At 40.9% G+C, this 27713-nt stretch overlaps 1 protein-coding gene across 4 annotated transcripts in view; it reads right to left on the bottom strand.

Moving 5' to 3' along the window:
• Positions 1 to 27713, bottom strand: part of VCL (vinculin) — an 88843-nt gene that overhangs the window by 25740 nt on the left and 35390 nt on the right. For 2 of the 4 annotated variants that reach the window (XM_080926774.1, XM_080926772.1), the window contains exons 3-10: positions 18085 to 18235; positions 17378 to 17486; positions 15349 to 15471; positions 13989 to 14149; positions 7530 to 7620; positions 6660 to 6807; positions 2107 to 2260; positions 877 to 1052 (exon numbers count right to left, since the gene is read on the bottom strand). In XM_080926774.1, the coding sequence (XP_080782900.1) occupies positions 877 to 1052; positions 2107 to 2260; positions 6660 to 6807; positions 7530 to 7620; positions 13989 to 14149; positions 15349 to 15471; positions 17378 to 17486; positions 18085 to 18235 (1113 nt within the window). Of the gene's footprint in view, positions 1 to 876; positions 1053 to 2106; positions 2261 to 6659; positions 6808 to 7529; positions 7624 to 13988; positions 14150 to 15348; positions 15472 to 17377; positions 17487 to 18084; positions 18236 to 27713 lie in introns of all 4 variants that reach the window. The other 2 variants (XM_080926773.1, XM_080926771.1) reach the window with 1 other exon arrangement.

A 27713-nucleotide genomic window follows, 5' to 3' on the forward strand; every position in this document is an offset into this window, starting at 1 on the left:
ACTGTAGAACGTTTCAGAACATGGTGCTGCTTTGGTTTGGTTTGGCTTGGTTTCTTCAAATAGGGTCTCACGTCAAATTCAGGATAAAAGAAACCACAGGAGAACTTGTCTCTACCTCCCAGTTTCTGGGATTATAGATAATCTTCCACCACTCCTTGTTTTATGAAATGCCGGTGACCAAACCCAGTCCCTACACAAGAACTCTACTGATTAAGCTACATCCCCAGCCCATGGTGCTGTTGTTGCTGTTATTTTAAGGAGAGCAATATATTTGTCAGAACAAAGGAATAACTCGTTTCTATATAATCAAAGTAGGTGTGATGAAAGCCTTTAAGAAAGGAAGCTGTGGCAAGCAGGTTATTATAGGAACAATCATCCAGGAAATGTAATTTAAGAACCCTTTATGTAACTGCTACTCAAGAAATAAAACAGTGCTGGGGAGAGGAGAAAGTGCCTTCTTATGCATCCTGCCTCACTCGCATATACACACAGGAGTCTTGTCACAGCTAAAAAATCATTCTCCTTGAGCCCAGGACAGGCATGTAACAAACAATATAGCAAGGAAAGTCATAGCTTATAAATTATAAAAACAGAGCTTAAACATGCATTCTCAGAAGACTAAATATATTCATTTAAAACTGTATAACCAGCAACAAATCATTAAAATTCAATTACATCACTGTATGTTGTATATCTGTACATCAGATGTTACAGAGGTAGCGTGACCTAGCCATGTCACAAACCTATGCAGTCTATGCATTAAGCATGCATTGTGTCTGAGGTAGGCATTTAACCTCTCCATGCTCCCAGCGCAAACGTAGAGAGAGGGAGTGGGCAGTGAAGCAAGCGACACTAACGTGAGACGAAGATACGTACTGTCTGCGCAGGTCCCCTAACTTAGAGGTCAGAGCTGCGATCTCGCCAAGGGAGCGGAGGATGTCGTCTCTCTCCTTAGGATCATCACATAATTCTGCAATCTTCCGAGCTTCAGCCAAGGCCCCTCGAATCTGTTCTTCTCCTTCAGGTCCACCATTTGGATCTGCCAGCCAGTTCTACACACCCAAACGGACAATGTGATCTACCCAGGAACCACACTTAAACCTAGCCTTCAGAAACCTCTCTAGAGTCGTCACAACACATAGAGTATTCATGCTAATCGCTGTACGCAGGGTCTTAGCTCAGGTAAGATCAAATCACTCCATCTTTTCTTTTCTAGGTACCATCATGTCATAGTCCCCCAGCACCCCAAAAACTAAGGATCAAACCTAGCCAAATATGCTCACCACTGAGCTATGTTTCCAGCCATGTTGATTTCCATTAAAATAAAGTTCCCAGGCTGGAGTTGTAGCTTAATAGTACAGTGCTTGACTAACATTACAAGGTCCCAAGTTCGGGAAAGTTTGATTCCCAAACTGAAAGGAAAAAAAGCAAGTAACAACAAGACCTAAAGTCTGCACATAGAAGCTGTCTCCAGTTAACTATGATCGGTAAATAAAGATGCCAACAGCCAAAAGCTGGGCAGATGAGACATAGGTTGAGGTTTTGTGGGCTTGGAGAAAGAGGACCATAAGGAGAAAGGAGAAGCCAGCTGTCGTGGGGTAGAAAGAAGAGTATATAGGAAAGGAGAAAGGAAGCTGTCATGGGATAAGGGTCAAGAGAGTGTGGCCCTAGAACTGCCCAACTGGAGTTAAAAGTAGCCCAGATAGAACACAGTAAATAATAATAACTCATGATTATCCATAGGAAACTCAAGTCTAACAGCATGAAAGCTAGGCAGCTGCCCAGCTAACGTGCTTGAGGAACTCACTGACCAAAGGTGGGGTTGAAACCCCGGGCTAGGATTTTTAATATTTCTTACTACATACGGTAGTAAATTCTAAGACAGAAGCTTGTTTCAAAATCTAGGATTCTGTCATACTCAGATCTTTTAACTACTTGAACTACAGAAAATGAAGATCTTTAGTTCAAACTATAAGCAAATGGTCACTAAGGAGCATCCATTAACTACATTGTAGAGGATGGCAAAGGACAGTGCAGAAGAGATGCAGGAGACGTAAGGACCTTCTCTTCCTCTGTCCACTCGTCCCTCCTGACACCCTCCCTTACCTGGGCAGCATCGATCTTCTTCGCAATACTCTGCTTTGAGTTCGTCATGGCTTCCAGCTTTCGCGCTGCATTTTCCACTTTTGCAGTTAGCACATCAAGGCCCTGAGACACTTGCTGGGCCTTCTGCATGGCCACTGGTGAAGTCCCTTGTCCTCTACTCAGAACGACAGAAATGTTCATTATATCCTCTCAAATACTTAATAAAAATATCCATTTACCCAGTATGTGTCCTTTTTATTCGAATGTATGTCTTTATCTATTTCCCCAATAAGCTCAGACAGCAGCCTCAGGGACCTATTTAACCCCTTGCAAGCCAAGCCAGCAAAGTTTGATAATTACTCTTGATTATATAACCAAACATAAACTTAAGTGGGAAGTTTTGATGGAGATCTTATTGTTACAGAAGGCTTTGTTACCTGTGGTAATGTGTGTTTTAGAAATAAGTAGCCCCTTCGCTTGTCTTATTTATGGGGGATCATGCATTGAAATTATTTGAAACATAGTATATACAGTATGAGAGAGTATACCACACTGAAACCAATTAGATCTGTCTCTACCCCTGACTTTTCACCCCTTTGGAATGTTTGTTCTACTGTTCAACATTCTTGGGCCTCAGAGTTTATTTGGTTTAGGGTTTAGAGAGTTTTGTTGTTGTTTGTTTTGTTTTGGAGACAAAGTCTGCCTGTGTGGCACTGGACCAGGCTGGTTTCAAATTGTCAAATATCCACCTGTCTGTGTCTCCCAAGTATGGAAGTTAAAGGAGTGTGCTACAACTCCTCACAGCTTCTCCTTCTTCTCAAACTAAAGTGACATGGTGAAGGCTGATAGCAGGACAGCGTTTGCCCTGTACTCGTTATTTATTATTTAACAGTGACTAAAAGTATCAAGATAATATACTTGGAAATAAACTCTTTGTTCAGTATGAGACTTTGCCTAGACTGCACAGAAGTTTGATTCCCAGTGCTGACAGGGAAAAGGGGGCTGTAACAATAATATACAGGGCTGAAGTATAGCTCTCAGTTGTAGACAGTTTGCCTGAATTTGTGAGGTCCAGAATCCAAACCCAGCCCAAAGGGGGCTGGGAGTGGGGAGCAGAAAGGAAAGGAAAATATGGAAGAGATAGAAAAGAGAAATACAAGTTTATAAAGTACTACTGTAAACTCTCATCACACGGTAAACATAATCGTGACATGGGCCTTCCATTACCATGCGACCTGCAAACGACCAGGCAGGTTAGTACTAAGGGATGGAAGAGCAGTTTCCCATCAAGTCTTTAAAGACTCAGGCATTTCCCTCGCTCACAAACAGTATTCTGCTACTGCAAAAAATGATAAGACTTAGTAAAGACTTCATTCCCCGAACAAACTTTCCAGGCCAGAAAGTAAGATTTGCCATGTTTTTTACAAACTCAGATGATTTTTAGCCACCTGGACTAGTAATTCAATCGCAGGTGTGACAATCTCTTCATTTTACAGAATGGCATAATTGAATCTGAGCTTCTAAGTTTAGGATAAACTCCAAAACATCCACACTCCCTTAATAGTAAAACGAGTTTATTATTACCTATCTTTTTAAAAAAATTGTTGAGATGGCATTTATTGTTTGATGTGCATGGGTATTTTTCCCACATGTATGTCTGCACTGTGTATGCAGTACCTGCAGAGAGGGCATCGAACCTTCTGGAACTAGAGCTACCGATAGTTAGAAGCTACCTTATGGGTACTAGAACTGAACCAGGTCCTCTAGAAGAGCGGCCAGTGCTCTTACCCCACTGAGTCCCATGTGTATCTTTCTGTGTGTGTGTGCACATGTGCATGTTTGTGTCCATCTGTGTATGTGTGAATGGGTACTGTTTCCCAGCTGTTGTCTACCATGTTTAATGAGAATCTCTTGGTAATCTAGAACTTGGTGATTAGATTAAGGCTGGCTGAACAGTGAACCCCAGAAACATAACTGTCTCTACCTCACGGAACTGGAATTATAGACCCCAGAGTGTCACAAGGTCTGACTTTTTATGTGTACCTAAGCCTTCTGCCCTTTTTAAAATCCATTTATACAACACCATAAGTAACGATATAAATGTACTGCCAGGTGTCTGTCTCAGCCTTCAAGCCTCCCACAAGCTAACTAGAAAATGTAAAGGACACTGAGGAAACATTGTCCGTGGTTTCTTTTAATTAGTCATGAGGAATATTTCTCATATATGAATCTAACTGTGAAAAGGTGAAAATCTGTATGAGCCAAATTCAAACTAAAATGTTTATTGAGGCCATCGAGGTGGTACTCGACTTTGATCCTGCCACTCAGGATGCAGAGACAGGCGGACCTCAGTGAGTTTGAGGCCAGTCTGGTCTACAAAGCGAGTTCCAGGACATCCAAGGCTACACAGAGAAGCCCTGTCTCAAAAAGCCAAACTAAACAAAACAAAAAAGAACAAAAAATGTTTATGGAGTCTTACAAGGTTAAAAATGTATCCATAAAACATAGAAGCTTGAATACCAATGAAGAAGTGTTACTGTGCTTCAGCCATGATAAAAGAGCTGGCTGGACACATTTAAAAGAACACACAAGCAATGGGAAGATAGCTTCCTAATCTTTTATCATGAAAGGCTAACGCAGGCTCCAGTGAGACAGGACCAGTTACTCATCCCTGTTCTAGCCCTTCCTCGTAACAGATTAATGGTCTCTCCCATACAACTATCTCATTCACAGCTGTGTTTCTGCCGCACTGTGAAAGGGATGCAGAACCAAAGAGCCAACAATGAAAAATTAGAAGAGCCAAGAATCTTGTCAAACTGCGCTGGCATTTTTCCAAATGGGAACAAAACTTTTTTTGTCCCTTCTGCAAAGTTCTTGCTGTGCTTCAGACAAGGAAGGCTGCTTCTCAGTGGGAAAGAAGCCCAGTGAGACAGCACGAAGCTGTTCCCTCTCCCAGTGAGACACACACTCCCAAAGCCATGGGGCGTCTATGGATACAACACATCCTCAACTCCACAAAAGAATCCCTAATATTATATCGGCACTGCACTGTTTTAGGTAGAGATGATTTCCTAAGAATAAAATTTTCATATGATCCAAAAGTAGTACTTTTATAACCTATAGTTAGATTGGATCATGTAGCATGCTGAGGTTTGTTTCTGTGCCCTGGAGTATATGATATGCTATGTACCCCAATGATCAAGGAATTTCAGAACATTCTCGAAGCAAAAGTAAATCTCATCTACCCTAGGAACTTCAGCACAGTTCAATCCTCTCAATGTCTACAAATATATCATTAACCCCATAGACAAGCATATTTTAAATCTACATTATACTGCGTTTTTTCAATAGCAAACTAAGTGTACTTATTTAGGAGCAGGTGTTCTGAAAACAGAGATTTGAGATGGGTAAAAGAAAGGTTAAAACACACTATAAGGGCGTGTGAGATGGCTCAGAGTACAGGGGTACACACAAGAATAATAATAAAATATTAACAATTTTAAAGGTTACCACAAAAATGTAAAGAAAAAAAAAACCAGTATCTCATGTTGTAGTGGGTTTGGCCTAATGCTGCTTGTATTATAATGTTAATTTTGGTCCCCCAAAACTGGTTATAGGAGTGTCTGCTAAGAAGGTACTGAGGCACCCTGCCCCAAGTTGGTTCTGATTGGTAAGTAAAGATGCTAGCAGCCAATGGCTGGGCAGGGCAGACAGAAGTGGGACTTTTAGGATTTCCAGGCTTGGGACAGAGAGGAAAGAGGAAGGAGATCCACTAGGCTGAGATAAGGAGGGGAGGAGAGATGCCCTGCCTGACAAGAGTGGAGGACAGGGAGGTATAGCCGGGATGTGAAGGACCTGGGAGGGTGTGGCCCAGTTAGGCAGCCCTCTGGGTCCAGGGCAGCCAAGGTGAAATATAGAATTTGGTAAATAATAACTCGGGCTTATCGGTGAGAGGTGGATTGAACCACATGGAGGTTAGGAAGTGGCCCAGATGTTACACTGTTTAAGGCATATTAAAATATAAAGGATGAGAGCTTGTCTTTCATTTAGGGATGTAAAACATTGGGGCAGGTAGCAGGAACTCGCCGCCAGGATTTATATATAAAAAAATATTGCTACACATGTAACTCAGGCCTTCAATTTAATAAATTATCTGAGGATGCCACTGAAATCTGGTCCTCCTGCCTCCATCTCCTGTGTTCAAGGCACCTGCTCCTTGTTAGCTAACGGGTTCTAGGAACTCAGCCCAGAGCTGCATAGGTACTAAGCAAGTATTCTCTCAACTGGGCTACATCTTCAGCCCTACTGGAGTTTCTATCTACCCATCCATCCTTTATAAAAGATAACCAACTTGGTCAATGTTCAACTCTGCCCCTAATTCTTCAAAACAAAAAACAAAACAAAACAAAAAAAAAAAAAAAACCAATTATATAACTTTATTAAACTTTGAATATTTTAAAGCTCTATTATGAGCAAAAGACAATGCAATAAAATTGGCATGGACCTGCACTCTGAATCACCTCATCAGGAGTAAGCTGTTCAGTACTGGTTTGAGAAAAGTAGAACCACCTTACCTGGCTCGGAGGTCAGCCACTTGGTCAGTCATCTGCCCTAGCATTTTGCAGGTTCCTAGGATCTCCCTGCGTTCCTTGCCTGCACAAAGTTCACCAACTTTTCCAGCTTCGTCTAAGATCTGCCTGATGGCCTGCTCACCAGCATCCCCTGAAATAGTGAGATGGTCAGCATCTACACTGTGGGCACATCAATTGTCCAGAGATCCCTTCCCGCATCATCCCCTTCACGAAAGAATGCAGGACCCGAGAGCTACAGCCACCCGCTGCCTCACAGCCATCAGCTGAGGCCTAAGCAAAGGCCCTGTGAAGGAAGATATGTTGCACCGTATCTGCTTGGAGATATGGAGTGGCTTTGCCGTAAGTATGTGGGCGATGAAAAACAGTCTCTTAATTCAACAGGACTTAGGACCCCCAACTTCCATTAGGCTTTTCACATTTGCTCAAACAATCTAAAGTGGAATAAATATTAAATTAGAAAAGCCGTAAAGCCAAAGACCTTGCTGGGTCTTATTGTTACGTAGTCAACTTACATCTTACATCCTTAGCACCACTATACAAGCTACTGAGTTAAATACTTTGCTGACATAAATGGTAGTGTGCCCAACTGAAACTAACAAAAGAGGGTGAATAACCTTTCTGCTTCAGGGAATGAGTGAAGCCGTGGCTTTTCAAAGACCAGCTTAGCTCAGTGAGAGAAGAGAGACAAGTCCTGTGCCTTCCTCCTTAAAGACCAGGGATGTTTCAATTTCTCAGAACTATGGCATGATGCTACAGTTACTCGGGATGATGAGATTATGGGGGGACGCCTTCCTTTCCTTCATCTGATTGTATTTTATCTGTTTACTGTTCAGAAAAGAACGGCAGAGTTACCTGGGGAGGCATTGGGGTCACGGAGCCAACCTTTGGCCTGGTTTAGTTTGGAGTCTATTGACGCCAGCGCTCTCTTCATGGCTTCGGTGTCCTTTGGAAGAGAAATCCCACAGTTCTTGTCTGTTTTGTATCATGGTCTCTCAATTTTTACAGAGAAGTAGTTACAGAACTAACACACAACAGCTTAGGTAGTCCTACAACAGCCTTAAATATCTCACCACACCACAAGTCTTGAGTCTGTCAAAATGCAACATCTTGCATGCAAATCTTCAGTTAATTCTATTCTGCCTCCTGGTGTCTCCATTGCTAAAATTGCAAAAGCTTAAAAAAAAAAAACTGCTCAAGCCAAAAAAATGCCTACTGCCTTCAGCAGGAAGAAGCCCTACCGCCTTGTGCTTCCCCATCAGCCTTCCCATTGGCCAGCATCTAGTGGGAACCTTACGGAGCCTCAGCATCAAGTGGAAGCCTTGCCAGAGCCCTCCCTGCTTTAGGCCTTATTAGTATGTGGTGCCACAAAGCACAGTTCTTTTATCTCTTATTTTGAAAAGCACACACACAAACACTGGATGGTATTTCATTATATTTAATAAATCAAAAAAGTTATTCATTGGAAAAAATAAACAGTATTTGTGTAACCATTTTGTTTGGTTCTCAAAATAAATCCCTTACAGTTTTACAAGAAGAAAGGGCACTGCCAGCCTTCCCTGCTGTTCCTCCTTACATCCCTCGCCACCCTAATAAACGTATCTCAATTTATTGCTTATAACCAGGATTCATGATGACAAGGATAAAACTAACATAGAGTCTGATAGGTTGTCACTAGAAAACTACCAATGAAGAGAAAAGAAATATTGAGACAGGGCCTCCTTATGTAGCTCTGGATGGACAAAACTTGCTATGTCAACCAGGCTGGCCTTGTCAACATAAAGATTGTCTGATTAAAGGTATGTGCCATGACTCCCAGCTTAATTTATATACATTAAAAAATAGTAACAATGAATCAAATATCCATGTGCCAATCTTTAGAATTGGGAAACTGCCCCCCCCCCCGCCTCTGCACCTCCACCCCTGTTCTCCCCATTCCCCCACCCCCAGGGGCACAACTGTGTAGCCCTAGTTCCCTAGAACTCATCACATAGACCAGGCTGGTTTCCCAGGGATCTGCCTACCTCTGCCTCTGCCTCGAAACCTCTGAGATTAAAGATGTGTGCTACATCTGGCCCTAGACTGGCCATCTCTACTTAACATCTTAAAAAAGAGTCTTTCTCCTTTTTTGTACCAGAGAATTGACTCTCAGAGAGTCAACCCATCAAAGCATAATGTGAACCTCTAAAATTCTAGGCATGCCTCTATCCCTCTTCAATTTCCAATCCTACGGGATTGTATCATCAAGCTTCCACAAGGGGGCACCAAGCACATCCCTACTTCCAAGTCAAAGAGTCGTTAATGCAACACTGAATGAACAGGCAACATTCACAGGGCTGAAAACTCAGTAGCAGCTGAACCCCAAGGCTTCCGAAATACCTACTCAAATAATAGACTCTGCTTTAGGACTCCCTTTTCTCTCATCTAAAAAGATAAGAGTGTGCTCTCGTCCTAACTGTATTCTCGGCTGCAGCAACAAAACCATCAACTAAGATACTGGGTGGTGGGGTAGGGTGAAGTTACTAAGTTATATGGACTTGTGATAGCTACCAATGTTAGGAGCATCAGGAAAATCTAGTCCAAAGTCCACTAGGAGACTAGAATCTTTAGGTGACTTGATATTATTGTTTAAATCTGTTTCTTCCTCCACTTTGTGGCTTTGTTGTACAATAATTTATACAACAAAACTTGCCCCAGAGTTGAATTCCAAATGAGAAAGGCCTAAATGGTTATCTTTTTAAGACTCGGGTAACTCCTAACCTCAAAAAACTGGATAGCTTCCAGTATTTCTCTACCATAAGTTACAAGATTTTACAATTTGTCTAGGTGTGGATTTGTTAATAACATTTCTTGAGAAATATGTGCCTACCTTGGAAAAGAGAAATTATGTCAATATAAAATTTAAAACTCTGTTAATAGACATCTCTGTAATACTTTTATTTTTGGTGAGGAAGCTAATGAATACCTACATTTCAAAATCTAAATATCCAACGAACAGAACATATTCTCAGAAAGTCAGACATCTTTTAGCACTAACCCAGCAGTAATGGCTACTAGTTAGAAAGGTAACTTCAATTTCCTACACTGTCTTAACCAGTTTCTCCTTTGATTACTTCATTGAATCTCAGGGTGAAATGTAATTTTGTCTTACAAATTAAGAAACAAGGACTTAGAACCATCTGACCTTAAGCTTGCTGAATCCAACCTCTTATTTTATATCACATGAAACTCAAATATATTTTTTTCCAAAGAAAGTTGTCTAATATGCCACAAACTTTTGGTACCAGTCAGCAAATCTCCACCTTATTAGTATGGACCCTGGTTAATACTTCTCAGAAAATAAACTCCAGAACTCAATTACATTCTGTGCTAACATAAACGACCGCTTTTATTCTCCAATGTCCCAAAATGGTTTGAAACACAATGCAAAAACAAGCTTTGCTCTAATCAGCATCCTCAAAAATCATTTTTTTTTTTTCCCACTAGTAAATTCAACAGCCCCTTCACTATGAAGAAAGACTGTGATTCTCAGGAAGAGGGTAATTTTCTTCTGAGTAGATCTGACAACACCAGGAAATTAAAATTAGCAGATGCTTGTTCCCCCTACACTGAACCAAGGGCAAATATGGAAGGAAGCTGCAACTCTTTAAAATGTATTTGGATGTTTCCCCTGCATTTATGTTTGTGCACTGTGTGCATGTCTGGTGTCTATGAAGGGCAGAAGAGGGCACCGGATCCCCTGGTACTGGAGTTACATGGTAATGAGCTGCCATGTGGGTGCTGGGAATTGAACAGGAGCCTTCAGGAAGAGTAGACAATGTTCTGAACCACAGAGCCATCTCACCAATCCTAAAGCCACATTTTTAAACCTAAGAATTGCCGTTAGTTTCTAGATTGGTCTTGCTGTTGCTGCTGCTGCTGTTGGATCCTTCTATGTTGCTTTTTGTGTATCTGAGTGGGTGACAGTGTACCACAGCACACGTGTGAAGGTCAGGGGACAGTTCACTGGACTCAATGCTCTCTGACAATGTGGGTTCCAGGGACCAAACTTACATCATCAGACCAGCAGATACGTGCATTCACCCTATGAGTCAGTTACAAAATTTATAAGGGTTACTTAAAAGACCTTAAGTACTTTTTTGAACAGAGCTGCTAATAATCACTTATAGTTTAGTTGTTGCTATTAAAAACAAAAGTGTTCATAGACACGGACTTTTTGTCTCCAAAGAATCTCACATATATTAAAGGGCATCCTGTCTTGAGCAATGAAATTGCACTAGCAGAAGACATGAAAAGCCACCTCTGTAAGACTCAAAAAAAAAAAATCTGAGCAATAAAATTCTTTTATTTCTCTGTCTCTCACCTCCCAACATATATCAAGATACAAGTAAAATAAATAAATTTTAAAAGACTAAGTACAGAGCTCTAAATTTGCAGAATAAAATAAAAGCTATGTTTAACTCAAGTTCTTTTGATTCATAACTTTGTCCCGGGGAAAATGCTGGCTTCACTTTAATGACCAGTGCAAGTGGCTGCTAATTTAAGGGATAGTCTTTACTTTCAATAGAAATGAAGTATGTACTGTAACTATTAAGTGTGAGACCCTGAAAGTTGGATGCAGGTGTAACGGGTACACTATCCAGGTATGCATTGCTTCGTCAAAATCTGAACTTATTCAGAAGACGTATTTTTACCAAGAATTTGTTTCACTTACTTTCTTCCCCACTTTTCTAGAGGAACCTTCACTTTCCAGAAGAATACTGCACCAATGGGGAGCATGGAACAAGTACGGGAAGACAAAGTTAATTACTTATTGGTAGGGACCGGGGGATGTGAAAGACTTCGTTGAACAGAACGGGAACCTGGTGGCAACAGACAGACCCCGGATCTGACTACTTTACTGTTGACAGTTCAGAAAGAAAAGATTTGCAATCCTACTAAAAAATAAAATAAAATAAAAAGGTTTTTTAATAAAAAAAAAAAGCAATATACCACTGTCCATTTTCAGGGTAATTTTTTTTTTCTAAATATTATAACTACTGAAGAGTTTACACAGGGTTAAGTAGAGGTAAACCAGGAATGCAGCAGGGCTGGAAGTGGCTCGTCGTGTGTACCTTTTATACTATTTTGATTTCTGAACCAAGGAAGTGTATAACAAAAGCAGACATTGGTACCTTCCTCTTGTTCATTCCAATGGCATGTATTTGAGCTTCTGTTGGCTGAGCAGATTTAATTTATTCTCACTCTTGAGGAAGTCAGTTTTGCTTGATCCTAATTACCCATCTTCTTCCAGGGCAAATGAATATGGGACAGCTACAGGACAGCTGGCAAAGACCAGGTCTAGCTCCCTTGTCCAAGTCCATGATCCTAATACCAAAAACTGACTAAACTCATCTGGGCTTTGCCTGCTTATTCTTTAAGAAGCATTTCTTGATACCAGTCGCATAAAATAAACTCAGAAACGTGTGTTCACTGAGAGATTACTTTTCCCCAAAAACAGAGAGATGATACAATTAGCTGCCTGTTCTTCCTTACTAGTGTCTCATCTGCTAGAAGCAAAGCAAAGAGATTTGGTTAGGAGAACATGAAATCACTGAATTATGGCTGGTTCACAGCTTAGGCAACAGAACATGCAGAAAGCAACCAACTCAAGGTGGCGGGGAGAAAACCACTACTCTTTACGTCCTGTCCTCTGTGGCGTTAGCAGCAGGACAGCTCTCTAGCCTATCCACTTTTGTTGCCAATCTTCAAAAGCAAAATGTGAAGGCCCACAGAGGCTGTTAGGAGAGGCATAGAGACTCAAGTCTTTCCCAAGAGCTGGGTCCACAGGCAACTAGCCCAGCTACCTAGGAAAACGTGCCCTTCCAATGAGGCCACTGGGAATGAATGGGCAAAAGAAATATTTTTAGGGGCCCTGCTCAAAGAGAAAAAAGCACCTACCAAATATAGAAAGGCTAGTATGTTGTAGCAATCTTTCTTATCTTGTCCCATCCACCCAAAAACACCAACTCAATAAGACACAAAGTCAGTCTTGCCAGCACAGCCCAGATTTCCAGAGAGGCATATTCTGACACATGTCCGAGCACAGTGGTACACACCGGCACACAAAGTAAGGCACGGCACACAGCACGAGAAAGCCTCGCAGACATGCTGTTTCTCTTTGGAAGCAAAAAAGGAACTGAAAGGCGAGAGAAAGCTTACCTTCTAAGCTCGAGAAAAAGAGTAAAACAAACAAGAGAACGACAACAAAAAGAAGATGCACAAAGAAGTCATTGGGAAGTAAAGTTATCACGCAAAAGCAAGAGCAAATATCAGAACTTAAGATGATTTTACCATAAAAACTTAAAATATAAATTTACAACCTGGTAGAGAGCATACTGTCGATGACCTCTGTAAATGAATCTAAACTACACCTAAAAGTAAACTGACCATACACAGTTAAATTAGCTTTCTGAACAGCAGGAGCACTGGTGACATTAGGGCCCAGATTTGACCTTACCTTTTCTGAGGTTCTGAAGGAAAGGAAAAGCAGCCCTAATGAGCACCCAACAAAGTCAAATTATAAAATCATCGTTAACAACCAGCTGGGTGACCTTGGTGACAGCATTTTGGTCATACATAGGAAAGTTAGACCCTGGAGTCAGGGCATTTCCCACAATCGCCTACATACTGCACTTCTCTTGGCTTTCCCAGACCTGAAAGCTATGCTATTGCATATAAGTAGACCAGAGCGGCAACAACTCCAAACCATTATCAATGGGCTCTACAAGGAATCCACATTAATGGACTCCCTCCGCAGTCTGAGTATCTAGAGAAGGCAAAGGTACTGGTAAAGTAGCCAACAAATACGAAAACCAATACTGTAATTATACTTTCCTTAGGGAAAAAACAGCGATCAAGCAACACATCTAAAATTCTGAGAGTTTCCTCTTAATCAAAGGTTGGCTAAGGATAAGCCTTGCATGAAGTACATAATTATAGGCATGTTCTCTGTCATGTTACCTGGCAACAATCACCCATGTAAAAAGCAAGGAGACCACACAGGGAAATATGATAACAATGGGAATTAAGCCTGAAGGAAGGCTACACTCCATAGCCTTATACCTGGTTCCCATCCTATATGCCTATCCGGTCCACCTTGGAACAAAGGAAATGGATAATGGTGACAGGCAATCGATAAAATAAGTGAGCAAGAAATTAGGTACATAACATCTGTCTATTTTTACAAAATACTACTCAAGGCAGTAATAATCAAAATCTCCCAGGAGAGCAGAATCTGACATTTTTCATGATTTCTCCTCTAGTAAGACTTACCTTGCTGGCCCAGGCGTCTTCGTCCCAGGAAGTGAGTTGTAATACACGAATGATCTCGTTAATTTCAGCACTCATTTTCTCTACAGTAAAATTTCGATTTTTCAAAGCTTCTTCTATTCCTTGGTTTTTAGAGTTTTTGGTTGTAACAAAAATCTTCATAGCTATAAAAATAAACAATTATAATTTGATCTTTTAAAAATTAGTGTGGAAATCAGGGGTCACAGGTAGGAGGTGGAGGTCATTTTCCTTCTTTGACCATCTGGGTTGGCCCCAGACACTCTGAGCCTTTTAATCTTCTATACTTTTAACATATATTTTTGGTCTTCTAATGTCTTAAAAGGGAAATAAAAAAATCACTGTAAATCTACTGATAAAGTTCTAGTATCAGCAGCTTTCATTGTTAAGCAAATTGAAAATGCAAAGGAAGCACCACAGGTCATTAGGGAACTAATTTAACACAGATGATCTATAGTCACAAAGTGTTCAATCTCCTCAATCAGCAGCACCCTGAGTATCACATGGCCTCTAGCCACTGCAAACCTAACGGGGTTGGATTAAAAACACCAATAAAATTGTCAGTAGCCTGCTCCCCCAATACTATGGTAGGCCCCAAAGACATTAGTAAATCTTCTAGAAGTTCTCTCAGGGGACACCAGTGACTTCTCTATCTTTCTTCCTTTTTTTCTTTCTTTTCTTTTTTTTTTTAGGATTTATTGTGGGGTTTTTTTTTGTTCGTTTGTTTGTTTGTTTAAAGCAGGAAATTGTGGCACACACCTTTAATCTCAGCATTCAGGAGGCAGATCTCTGTGAGTTCAAGGCCAGCCTGGTCTACATAGTGAGTTCCAGGACATCTAGGGCTTCATAAAAGAGACCATGTACCAAAAACAACCCCCCGCCCCCAAGAAAAATAAGAAAAGTTTTTTTAATCAAAATTTTTAATTAAAAGTAATTTTCTTGTTTATATGTATGTATGTGTGATGGTGTGTTAAGTATATACAGGTGTCCCTAGCGACCAGAAGAGGGTACTGGGGCCCTGCATCTGAAGGTACTGGAGCATGACAATAGCATACTTCATAGAAATTTAAATACAGACAGCTTCTGAGAATTAGGTTAAATAGCCCACAACCCAACTAAGATATGCAATGAGGTACTGGCACTCAGTAAGCACACAGTCCTTTGCCAGTTAAAGCAGAAAGGGAGAAAGAACATTCAATACGGCGACTATAGGCTAACATGTAACACTCAACCACACCTCATCTTCCCCCCCAGTCTAAAGGACATGCACCGGAGCAGCAGAGGAGAACGGCATTCAGAGCCAAAACTCCTAACTCCCCCTGCCCTATAATAAAGCAGGAAGTACCTGAAATGAGAACAGGAAGCAGCTCTTTGACAGTGTTCATTGAGTTTACCAGCATCACTCGGTGTTCCTGATGAGTCAGCTCCTGCTGTCTCTCATCAATCATTTTGGCCATCTTAGTCATTCCTGGGGCACAAAGAAGTAATTGTGCAGGATGAGTGGTAAGACAAACCAGAATCTGGCCTTTTGGCCTAAATCCATTGTGAATTACTACAAAAATTAATACTTAATTTTAATAAATCAAATTAAATTGAATAAAAATTAATTTAAAAAATTACTACCCTGTCTACCTATTTATAAGGCAATGTTAACAAACTAGCATTTATGCAATGTTACAGTTTTCAGTGACGGTAATTTATTAAAGGAAAATCCAAAGTGTAATCGTTTTCACATTGGATTCATACAGACTTCATATTGTATATCCAGCTATTACGCTGTGTTACACAAGAATCTCAGGGAAATCATTCTAAGAACAACAGTGGGTGGGGTTGGATTTTTTTTTGGTCTTGTTTGTTTGACATTCACTGATACGCTGGGAGAATACACGTGTGGTAAAGTGCAGCTATGGATAGAGGTCAGAGGACAGCTTGCTCGGGTTGCTTCTCTCCCTCTACCATGTTGGTGCTGAGAATGGGACTCGGGCAGATTTGGCAGCAAGAATCTTTACCTAATGAGCCTTTTTACCTTGATAATATGTTTTGGGATTTTCAAGTTGATCCCAAATAATATTAAATTTAAAATCAAAATAGAAATATTATTAAAAAGTACAGCTTTTTTAAGCATCTGGTCTTTTGGATTCAATCTGTTAGCACTTTGTTTACTTTGGTTATTATTCAAAAGTGCTCTGTGACTTTTGGATTGCATTCATTTATTTACAGATATGTGTAATGTGAGGAGACACACGTGTGCCACAGTGTACATGTAGGGGTCAGTTCTCTCCACCATGTGGCTCCTGGGATGAACTCAGGTCGTCAGGCTTAGATCCAAGTGCCTTTGTCATCTCACTGGTTAGCTACATGAGTTTTGTTCGCTTTGATTGTCGAATTACCCCTAGGATTTCATAAGTGGTTTTACTGACCATCAAGACCCAGCCAAGGCAGAAAGGTGGGGTCCTCTGCTTCACCCTTTTGTTTTGTTGGATTTTGCATAAAGGTATACAAGGAAAACATAGACCTTCTTTCCAGTGTTCTGAGAATACAGATCTTGGCCAGGGGTGTATCATTTGCCCTCTATGCACTAAGCCTGGGGTAACCTCTAACACTCCCAAACATACCCCGGCCATCCCCCAATACACCTCTACAAGTCATGGCAAAAGGTCACTGCCAGCTGATCCTCAACTCAGAAAAAGAGTAGGTTCAAGGAACAACTACACTGGACCCTCAGAAAGACACTGTTAAATAAACATCAACATTTCAATTAAAGAATAATTCACGGGGCAATAAACATCAAGCTAAATACCTATTAAGCCTTTTCATTAACCTTATTCATACTTTATGAACTCTTGAGGACATATTATATCTATAAGATCAAATGCTGGCATCTGTGTATTCTGAATATTCAATACTCAGATAGCTAAATAATCATTTCAAAATGATTAACTACAGCCACTCTTCTCTCCTTTGAGGCCTGATCATATCCCTTCAGCCTTGGGCTATGGCATAAGTCCATAATAGTAGGCAGCTAATTAGCAAGCTAAGAAATCATAAAGAGCTACCGGCCAGCTGGCAGCCAGTGAAGGAATGCTGTGTGCTGCGGAACGAGAGGTCAGGACGGAGGGTGGCCTTCAGCATTACAGCAGTAGCAAAGTATTTCCTTCATTTCCCTATCAACATTCACAAATCTGGCTTAATGTTTTCCACAGGGCTGGGATTTGTAGAAAGTAGATAACAGACTTCAGAGACAACATGTCCTCAGCAGAAACCCACTATCAACTCTATCCCGTTTTCTGCAAGTAAGCAGAGAGTAACCTTTCCTCTCCAATCAACACAGTCAATGCATAGAACCTGTAACATAAACTTTGGGTTTTGCTCACCTGGCCCAAGATTCTTTGTGTAAGTGACCAAGTCTTCCATCGTCTCCACTACCTCTGCCACTGTAAGATATTCCAAAATTCCTTTGCAAACTCTAATAATTTTACGAACCTGAAAAATATGTTTAAGGATTCAGTAAATTAGTGAATAATACATAGAAAATGGCATTAGAATATAAAATTTTTTAATATATTAGCATTCTAAAGCAATCACCCAGCATTGCACTACATGATCTTTTTTTTTTTAGTTTTTGTTTGTTTGTTTACCTTTCCTTCCTTCCTTCCTTTTTATTTTGGTTTTTGAAAATAGGGTTTCTCAGTCAGTGTAGCCCAGGCTGTCCTGGAACTCAGAGAGATCCTCCTTCCTCCATCTTCTGAGTGCTGGGATTAAAGGTGTGTGACACCATGTCTGGCTTCCATGTTACCTTTAAAATTACACTTTAGGGGCTGGAGAGAGAAACCCAGTTTGGTTCTGGGCACCCATGTCAGATGACTCACAACTGCCTATAAGTCCGGCCCTAGGAATCTGATACCTTCTTCTGAGTTCCATGAGCACCCATAAACACACTTATGTGCACGTGTGTCTGTCTCACTCTCAGACAGACAGACAGACACACACACACACACACACACACACACACACACACACACACAAATCTAAAAGTAGGCTTTTGCCCAAGGGAGGTCTTTGTGGGCCTCAGACTGCATACCTCAGCCTCGTCAAAGGTAAGCAGTAGGTCAGACGTGCCAGAGAGGATTCCCCTAGAGCCATCAATGAGATAATCCCTCGCAGGAACCGAGTATGGGTCTGACTGAAGCATCTGAGCTGCCTGAACAAGCTTGGTGCAAGCATTCTCAACCCTAGGAGGAAAAATATGGGTTAAATCCTTAGTGAAGCAAACAGTAGGCCATGATACACAAATATAAAAAATGTATACATGTGAATTTATTTCTTTTTCTATACGGTAGATAGCCAAGTCCAATTTATCACAGGACTTGGCCTTTAAAATCTCAAAATTTGTAGCTAATGGCAGCATATGTGTTCATTCACTAGATGCACTAGGCTTGTGAATAACTCATTCTTTGTTATTTCTTGGCAATAAAAAATTAAAGCAATTTGGCACCTTTATGTGGCTGCATCTCTGTACCTCTTCTGATGGAATTCTTTTGATTCCTTAATCCTCCTCATCCCACAATCAACATTACAGAAAGAACAGAAAAACGCCTGTAGCACTACCAGACTTAACATCTAGAAATAAGCCCCAAAGTATTATATAGCGATTTTTTTTTTTAAGGACAGAGTCTCACTATATGACCCTGAGTGGTAAGCATGGAAATCACTAGGTAGACAAGATTCACCTTGAATTCAAAGCCCCACCTGTCTCTGCCTTTAAATGCTAGGCTTTATATAATCAGACAATACAAATGAATAGGGGTAAAAGGAGAAAGAATAAAATTATATGCATATTTTATACTCATCTTGCTAAGTGAATTTGGGTCAAGCAATTCTATAAAATTATGTTGTTAGTTAAAAGATCAATGGCATTAAGAACTGAACAGTTATAGTTTACTACTAATACAGTTTAATGTAGACCACTGAGTCAGACACAGATTTGGTGGTGGAGGTGGGGAGAACTCACTTGACAGAGGAACTCAAAATGCATAAATCAAGTATATTCCTCTGTGGGGCCGTGAAAGGCAGCCTGGTTCCCAGTTGAGTTAAGGCTCGAAACCCGGAGATGCTGACGGGATGGTAGGAGTTTTGCCTGTTCCCGGGTACCAGGCCCGTCACTAGCCATAGATGCTCCCCCACCCCCCAATCTATAGATTTGTGGCTATCAGTCATGTAAGGGCAATGCCCCAAGCCCTCCACATGTAGAGGACATGACCTGTGATCACACAGGCTCAAGACAGATCTCCATTTTAATGAGGTACCTAAACGTTTGGAGGGCTTAGCCAGTAAGCTTTCCTTCCCAGACATTCCTTCCTGCAAAAGGTATTTAATCTCAGGTCTACCCTGAGAAGCAGGTATGGTTTTACTCATCCACTTTCTACCACAATAAATGCCCTAAAACCATGGCCTGTCTCTTTTCATCGGGATCCATAGTGAGGAGCCATGGAGAAGGCCTCCTACAGAGCCACCATCTAATCTCCCAAAGAAAGCCTCTCTGAGCTCTCAGCCACAGAGCCACCAAGACCAAGCCTCAAGTCATCAAGCCAAAGACTCTCCCTGAGGGACTAACTAGAACTTCCTCTCCCCCCAACCCCAGGCTAGATCCAGGGTGGGAGGCTCCAATCTCAGGTCTTCTGCAGCTTCCAGCACAACTGGATATCTAGAGCCTGAGAACCTGAAATAGTCGCAGGCTCAGTGACCCCAGAGCCAGCTCAGGATGTTCTTCACCTCAGACTTTGCTTACCCACCCACCCACCCACCCACCCCCAGCAGCATCTCTGGGCTTTCCTACAGTCTAACGCCCCCACCAGGTGTGGGGTAAACTTGGTCAACTGTTTGAAATAATGTATTTAAAAGAAAACTCAAATACACTAAAGGAAATGATTTCAAAAGCACCATAGGAGTAGCCAATCGTTCACTGAAGATCACGAGTCAAAGACTGCTTACGTGTCCCTTTCTGCTACCTCAGATGCTGTCTCCCACCTTCCTTAACTTGACCTGCCTCCCCTTCTCATGCTCAGTTTTAAGTGTCTCCTCCTTCAAGGAATTGTCACTAGTCTCCCAAATCTACAGGTGTCTTGTGTTCCCGTAGCACTTCCCAGCTTTTTCTCACAGCACAGTAAATTCAGCATAGCAACATAAACATCTCATTCACCTTAGCAATTAATGTACTCACAGAACATGACGCCCAACAAATGAAAAATGCTCAGTAACTCTGATGAATACATTCTTACCAAGTAAAGGAAACGTAAAATCATCTGTGCCAAGAAAATCTTATTATTTATTTGTTTAGCATTTTTTGAGACAGAGTTTTCCCATGTAATTCATGCTAGCCTTAGACTTGTAGCCTAGGCTGGCCTGGAACTCATGATTCTCTAGTCTTAAGCTCCCCTGTGGAGGAATGGCAGGCATGTATCACCATGCCTAGCAGAAAATCATCAAATAGTCCCAAACTTGATTTTACATCAAAGGAACTTGATCCTGGATGAAATTATAGAAAATAAACAAGCATCACAGAATGCAATTCCTAAGCTTTATCTACTCACAAAGACCCAGTTACTGTATACGATGTTCAGACTTGAAGGAAGATTTTTAAATGCCAGGAATAACTTATGCAGAGAAAACCTGGTAAGATAGGAAAATAAAACAGAAAGGACTTGCCAGGAGTCAAAGTGATTCTCCACTAATGGTTCTCTGGTGTGACAAAATGACAGGCAGAACAGACACTGTGCCATTCTGTACTACATAAGATTATCTGGTCAGTACATTATAATGTAACCATATTCATAAAAGCCAAACAAATCCCACTATGATTAACCAGCAATCAGAAACAGGCCCATTATGTCAGTGGGAAATATTGTTTTTATGTAAGCATTCTGTCTGCCTGGCCTCTTAAAGTGATCTTCTACTTTGAAACAGAAACCTAAATTCTAGGGAATGACTGGGAATAAGATCAGTTTCCTAAATAATCTCATAACCTGACGATGTCCTAACAATATTCATGGTGATAACTCAAATCAATTGGCCAGCACAAGCTGAGGCTCCTCCGCCTTGAAGTCTTCAACCTCAGGGGGCAGCACTTGTGATTTAGAACAAATGGACAAGGACAGTTTCATGGGATTCTTAACGTACTCACTCGTGACCAAATCCTTCCTTCCCAGGATACCAACCCATGTAAAATACTGTAAAAGAAGGTTCTAAGTTCCTCAGTGGTTTTAATTATCTCTAATCAAGCTATTCTGAGCTTCACTTTTTTTTTCCTAATGCATGCTGGGTATCAGACATTCATGTCATCACTCCCTCAACACATGTCACAAAGGTGATTGTCTCCACAGCATCTCTTGGAGTTCCTTTTTAAGTAGCTCTCTCTTAAACATCCTTCTTCCTTAGTCTCCAAGGGACCACAGGTGTGTGGCTTCCTTGACTTCCAACTTTATTTTAAAACAACAGAAATAGACTCACTCTTGTGCAGGATCCCAATAATAGCTAATATGCATTGCACCCTGGAGTTGCCATTTTGAAAGGTCAAGGATCCTCAGGCATTAGTCATCTAGAAACCTGAGTGAAGGCCACGGGCACAGTAGCAGTTTTTAGAAAGGGGTAGGGAACACAAAGTACAGAAAGAGACATACTTTAATCTGGTTCAAGTAGCAAGTGCTCAGCCCCAACCCATCTTATCATATGCTGCATGATAAGGCCAAAAGCATGTTCCAACCCTGCGCTTTAAATGCAAGCTTTTACAGTCCTCATCCCAGAAATCCCTAACTACTACTTCCCCAGACCAATTTCCCAAGTACGACACAACACCAAGTAGCTTCCTCGTTCTTTTAAGACTTGTTTTAAGCATGTCTATATGGGGGATGAGGGCATGGAGTCACATCCACTGGAACTGGAGCTGCAGGCGATTTTGAGCTGCCTGACATGGTGCTGGAAATCAACTAGAGCAGCGCATACTTGACCTCTATCCGCCTCTCGAGCCCCTTGTCATTCTCAGCACAATGACCAAACTGCATGGGGACACCCAAAATGAAAACTTTATCACTTAGACCACAGTTAAGCTAAGGGATAGGGTGGGTTTTGTCTTGTTTTAGTTCGTTTATGAGTATGTGTGCATCTCTGTAAGTGAATGGAGTATATATGGAACGTGTGGAGACCAGAGGGGCTCAAACTGAATTTGGGTCCTCTGGAAGAGTAGTAAAGCATATTAAAACCATCAAAACTTTTTAAAAGCAATAGCAAATGAACCCTTCTCTAATACACACACACAAAACTAAATCTCTCTCTCCACTGCACACACACACACACACACACACACACACACTCAGCTCCCTAATTTATTTTATTTCTGATGAGATCAGCTAAGCCTGCAGACAGTTTTGGCTTCCCTCAAGAGATAACACAAGAGGAAGGGGTATTCTGGGAATGGGACTATTATAAACATCCCAGCCATCCAGGCTATGTGTCCAAGTGTTGGTAAACAGCTAACTTGAAATTACGTGAGTCATACCTCTGAATCCTTAGTCATGTTTTCTCTCCCACTCCCTCTCTCTCCTCTGCCCCTATTCAAATCTGGCCCCAGTGCACAGAGAAGAGATTCTAAACCTTGCAAGGCTCCATAAAAAACTCTGTGACCCATAAGTCATGGACTCTACTGTCCTTTTCTGTCTCAAGTCAGGATTAGAGACGGAATGAACATATAAGCAAATGGATTTTACAAGCACCCAGAGTTTTTAAATGTATGCTGATGCTATGTGATGTAAAAATTATTTTTAAACATTATTAAATCCCTTTTATCTTCTTGTTCTAACACATTCTTTTAATTACATAATAGTTAAAGTCTCACTATTATTATTATTATTATTTGAAGGTCCTATGGAAAAAAATTGATAGACACTATTCTACAGCATAATGTAATTAATAATGTAACAAAATAAAATGGGGCAAATACAATGAGAGAATACTTCCAATAAAAAAAAAAAAAAAAAAAACCACAACTACCAGTAACTGTCATGTAGACTTAAGAACAAAGTCTGGAGCTGCATGGCTAACACCACAGCATTAATTCAAATGCAGGTAATAAACAATACACCACCAACAGAACTTAGAATCTAGGAGAACACAAACCTTACAAACCATCTTAACAGTATCATTTAGAAATATATAAAGCTTACACCTAAAACTAAGTAGAAAAATCAGCATAGGAGATCTTAACATATTTTCAGTCGTAAACCAACAGCTCAGTTCCAACAGACAAGCAGTAAGTACAGCTATGAGTTAGACCCCAGCACCCCAAAAAGAAAAAGTAATAGTAGTAAGTAAAAATGAGTAACCAAGACTTCTCCACAGACCAGAGGACACAGAGAGCTTTAGACACATTTTTGTCAAGCTTTCACAGCAAATAATCTTCACCTTATGTAAACCACTTAAAAGACAGGAAAATAACTATTTTATAAAAATAAAATGACCTTAATATAATATTCAAGAACAGAACAAGAAAAGTATACATCAAGGTTCTTCATGAACAAAGCAGCAAAGACCTTATAATATTTCAGCTCCTTAGGGCCAGACGGTTCAACTGACAGGTGCTTGCCACCAGGCCTAGAACCCACTTGGTGGGAAGGGAAGAACTGATTCTTGAAGGGTCGGTCCATCTAGCTTCTGGACCTCCATACACAAAAACACAATGAAATACAAAAAAAATTAAATGTCAGACAATGAAATCTGGTATGATGGCTTACAGCTGTAATCCCAGCAGGAAGGGGAGAGAGGGAATATGTCAGCCAAGACAATGTGGTGAGATTCTGCCTTAAATAGGGTGGGGAGCACCATCCTAATTCAACTCAGCACTGCACTTTAGTTGGGCAAGAAGATCTCACTACGTAATCTGTGTAGCTCAGGATGGCCTCAAGCTAGCACCTAAGTGTGGCACAAACTCCCTGTTGATGCTTTTTAAAAATCACAAGCAAATACAATTTATCCACCCCCAAAATGCAAGTATGTTTCATTATCAGAAAATTTACGTTCATGTAGTGGACTACTGACTACAGGAAAGGAAAGTACAGTAAAGAAAAAAACTGTGTGGTTGTCTCGATGGATACTGAAAAAAATATTAAATAAATATAGGCTGTGTGTGTGTGTGTGTGTGTGTGTGTGTGTGTGTGTGGTTTCAAGTCATAAAGGCTAAAGGATTTAATTCAGCAGGATGACTGTCTAACATCACAAGACCCTGGGTATGATCCCCACAGAACAGAAAATATAAATTGAATGACAAAAATAACTATCATAAAATTTAAGAAAGCAAAAAAAAAAAAAAAAAAAAAAAAAAAAAAAGGCTAGGGCAGGGGCGGACCAACACCAAAAGGCTCCTTACCTCAGGATAGTTTTACATCTCTTATCACTCATGGATGCCTCACAGAAACCGGTCTACTATCAGACTGCATTCTCACAAAGGACAGGGAGGGTGTGTCTTAGCACAGGCCTTGCAGTGAGACAGTTCTGGGTTAGGATCTCTGGCCACCCCCAGGCTTGGCTACTTTCAACGAGTTACCGAGCTTCTGAGCCTCTGCTGCCTCCCGAACAAAATGAAGTGGACTAAATAACAGCCAATCCGGACATGAAATTTAAGAAATGGAGCCATTTCTTGGGGTTCCTCGGGCTCTACTATGCGAAGAACAATAAAGACTTTTTTTTTAACAATTATTAATTGTTTAAAGTCAATTAATAATGCATTTCTTCATCTGAGACTAGACCTATATTGGAAAAGTGAGGGTAATAAAGGAATACATGAACCTGACTGGTTTTACTGTCTCTATTTGCTTTTTGTTTTGTTTAACTTATTCATGTGTGTGGGCATGTATGTGCATGAGTGAGTGCATATGTAAGTGTATTTTGGGGGAGGGTAATATGTGCACATGTATATTCATGTGCACATAACTCATCCTGAGTGTCTACCTCAATCAAATTCAACTAGACTGGCTACCCAGTCGGTAAGTCACCAGGACTCTCCAGATTCCACCTTCCCCCACCCCCCACCATGTTGGGGTTACCCAACCTTTGTGAAGGAGCTAGGGATCAAACTCAGGTCTTGTGCTTACACAACAGGTACTTTCTCCAGTGAGTCATCTTCCCAGGAAAAAGCTGAGGCTCTCTGTATCTATAGGATGAGTCACTCAGTCAATAGTACTGTGAATCCTTAAAAGCTCAGGGCTTTCACTCTTTACAGTTTGAGAATTTTAGGACAAAGGAGCCAGGGGGATGGCTTGGTGCAGTACAGTATTTGCTGAGCAAGCCCAGCAGCCTGAGCTATAGCCTTGAAGCCCACAAGAGCCAGATGAGGTGCAGCTTGCATCTATCACAGGAATCACCCAAAGCTCACAAGAGCAGCAGCAGGACAGAAACAAGGAGACCCTGCCTCAGTAGCAGAGAAAACCAAGTCCTGGAAGGTATCCTCCGACCTCACACCTATATTACGGCAAGCACATGCCTGCCTGTACCCACACATATGCCGTAAACCACATACATAGTCACATAATAAATAAACAAGAAATATTAAGACAATGAAATACATCACAAATTACATCTGTATTTTTCTCTTTTTTGAAACACTTAGGAAAAGAATCAACGGTTATCTTCTAAAAGTGGTGCACAGCTTTAATCCCTCAACTCAGGAGCCAGAGGCAGGTGAATTTAAATTTAAAGCCAGCCTGGTCTACACAGTGAGACTGTCTCTCAAAGCAAAACAAGTTGTTACTGTCCAAGAATGGTGGGTCACACTTCTTTCTGGAAAATCAGACTATAAAATGAGCATACCTTTGAAAACCATGAAATCTGTAATAAGAAAGTAACAGGGTGATCTTGAGTGAGTTGGCTTGTCAAGGATTATTAGTCTTTTATCTATAAAATGTGTTTATTACTGATAGTACACACCTGCAATCAGGATTTTTAGGCCGGCTTTGGCTACATAGGCTGCTCAAAGTTAACTTGGGCCAAATGAGACTCTGCCTCAAAATCGAGAGCTTCTTCTAAATGGGCAGAATCTTAACACTGACATTCTCAGAATTACATGGTGTCTTAGTCAGGGTTTTATTGCTGTGATAAAAAAAACATGACCAAATAGCAAGGTGTGGAGAAAAGGGTTTATTTAGCTTACAAGTCCATGTTGTTGCTCATTACTGAAGGAAATCAGGACAGGAACAGGCAAGAGTTGATGGAGAAGCGATGGAGGGCTGGGTGCCTCCTTTATGGCTCGCCCTCCTTTCTTATAGAACCCAGCACCACCAGCCCAGGGAGGTACCACTCACAATGGGCTGGTCCCTCCCCCATCGATCACTAAGAAAATGCCTTACAGCCTGATCTTATGCAGGCATTTTCTCAATTAAGGTTCCTACTTTCAAATAACTAGAGTTAGTGTGTCAAGCTGACATAAGACTAGCCAGCACACATGCTAATATATGAATGTACATCCCGGTAATATACATGGGATCTTCCTGGGCCCTCTGAGTTCCTCTCAATCTTGTAATTATTCTGTAGACAATAGAAACACAAAGGACACAAATCTAATGTTTTATTTGTTCATTTGTCAGTTATGTGGGGTGCATAAAGCAAGCCAGATTTAACTGGTCAACCTATCTAGACCTCGTCTGCAAATTAATAAACTGACTCCCCTTATTACTGAGAAGACTCAAGGTATTTTTAAGGAAGTCAATCCAAAACAACAGTATACCGCCATGTTTAATACAGCAAATCCAAAGGGGAGCTATTTAAAATCAGAGCACTTGCTCTGGGTCATAGATGCAGTGAGGCTGCATTATCTCACAAAAGCTGGCCATCTAGCTGAAGTGACAAAAGTCTTCTTTAAACAGCAATGGAAAGGATCACAAAAATCTCAAGTTTAAAACCCAAACAAAACAACAACAAAAGAATAAAACCACCCTGAAACACCAAAAGCATACAGTAGCCCCAGGTAAACACATGGTGTTAATGATACAATTTTTTAAAAATTCTAAAAAAATCAAAAATTCTATGCACTTTAACGAGCAAGTGGGTTTAAAACTACAAATCACAAGACAAGTTGGGTGCTTAAGATCTAAAGAAAACAAAAGCTAATTATTAAGTACTGATAACAAAACACTATTTACCTTAGGCCAAAAAGACCTAAATTAGATCTAAGTATGTTTTAATGTCTTTTAAAATCTATCTGTTATATATTAATATAGACTATGTTAAAATCTTACAGGTATGTGCTAAGATTATGCTTAACTGGGAGCATTTAATAAGGATGAGAAGGATGAATGGATGGAACACAGAGCACTCTCTCACACAACACTCTCAGAGTCTTGTTTCATTCAGCAGGCCGAGATATCCCAATATGTTTCAGAGACAACCCAAGCTGGCAAATCAACTGAAGCTCTGACAGTCCCCAGAAAGCTGTTAAGAGCAGCAATGAGGCAGAAGGTAGCATGTTCCAGTCCCTGTGCAACAGCATTTGCTAGCCAGCAGAACATGCGCACTCTGCTCCTTACCGGGAGTTTGTGAACAGGACTGCAAGTGACAGACAGCCTGAGGACCCTGGGGCACTAAGCAGCCTGAGGCAGGGCCAAGAAATAAGAACACACTTCCCACTCCAGAGGCAGAGGCAGCTGGATCTCTGTGTGAAGCCAGCATGGT

Source organism: Micromys minutus, assembly GCF_963924665.1.
Source record: "Micromys minutus genome assembly, chromosome: 12".
In the NCBI taxonomy this organism is placed as follows: Eukaryota; Metazoa; Chordata; class Mammalia; order Rodentia; family Muridae; genus Micromys; species Micromys minutus.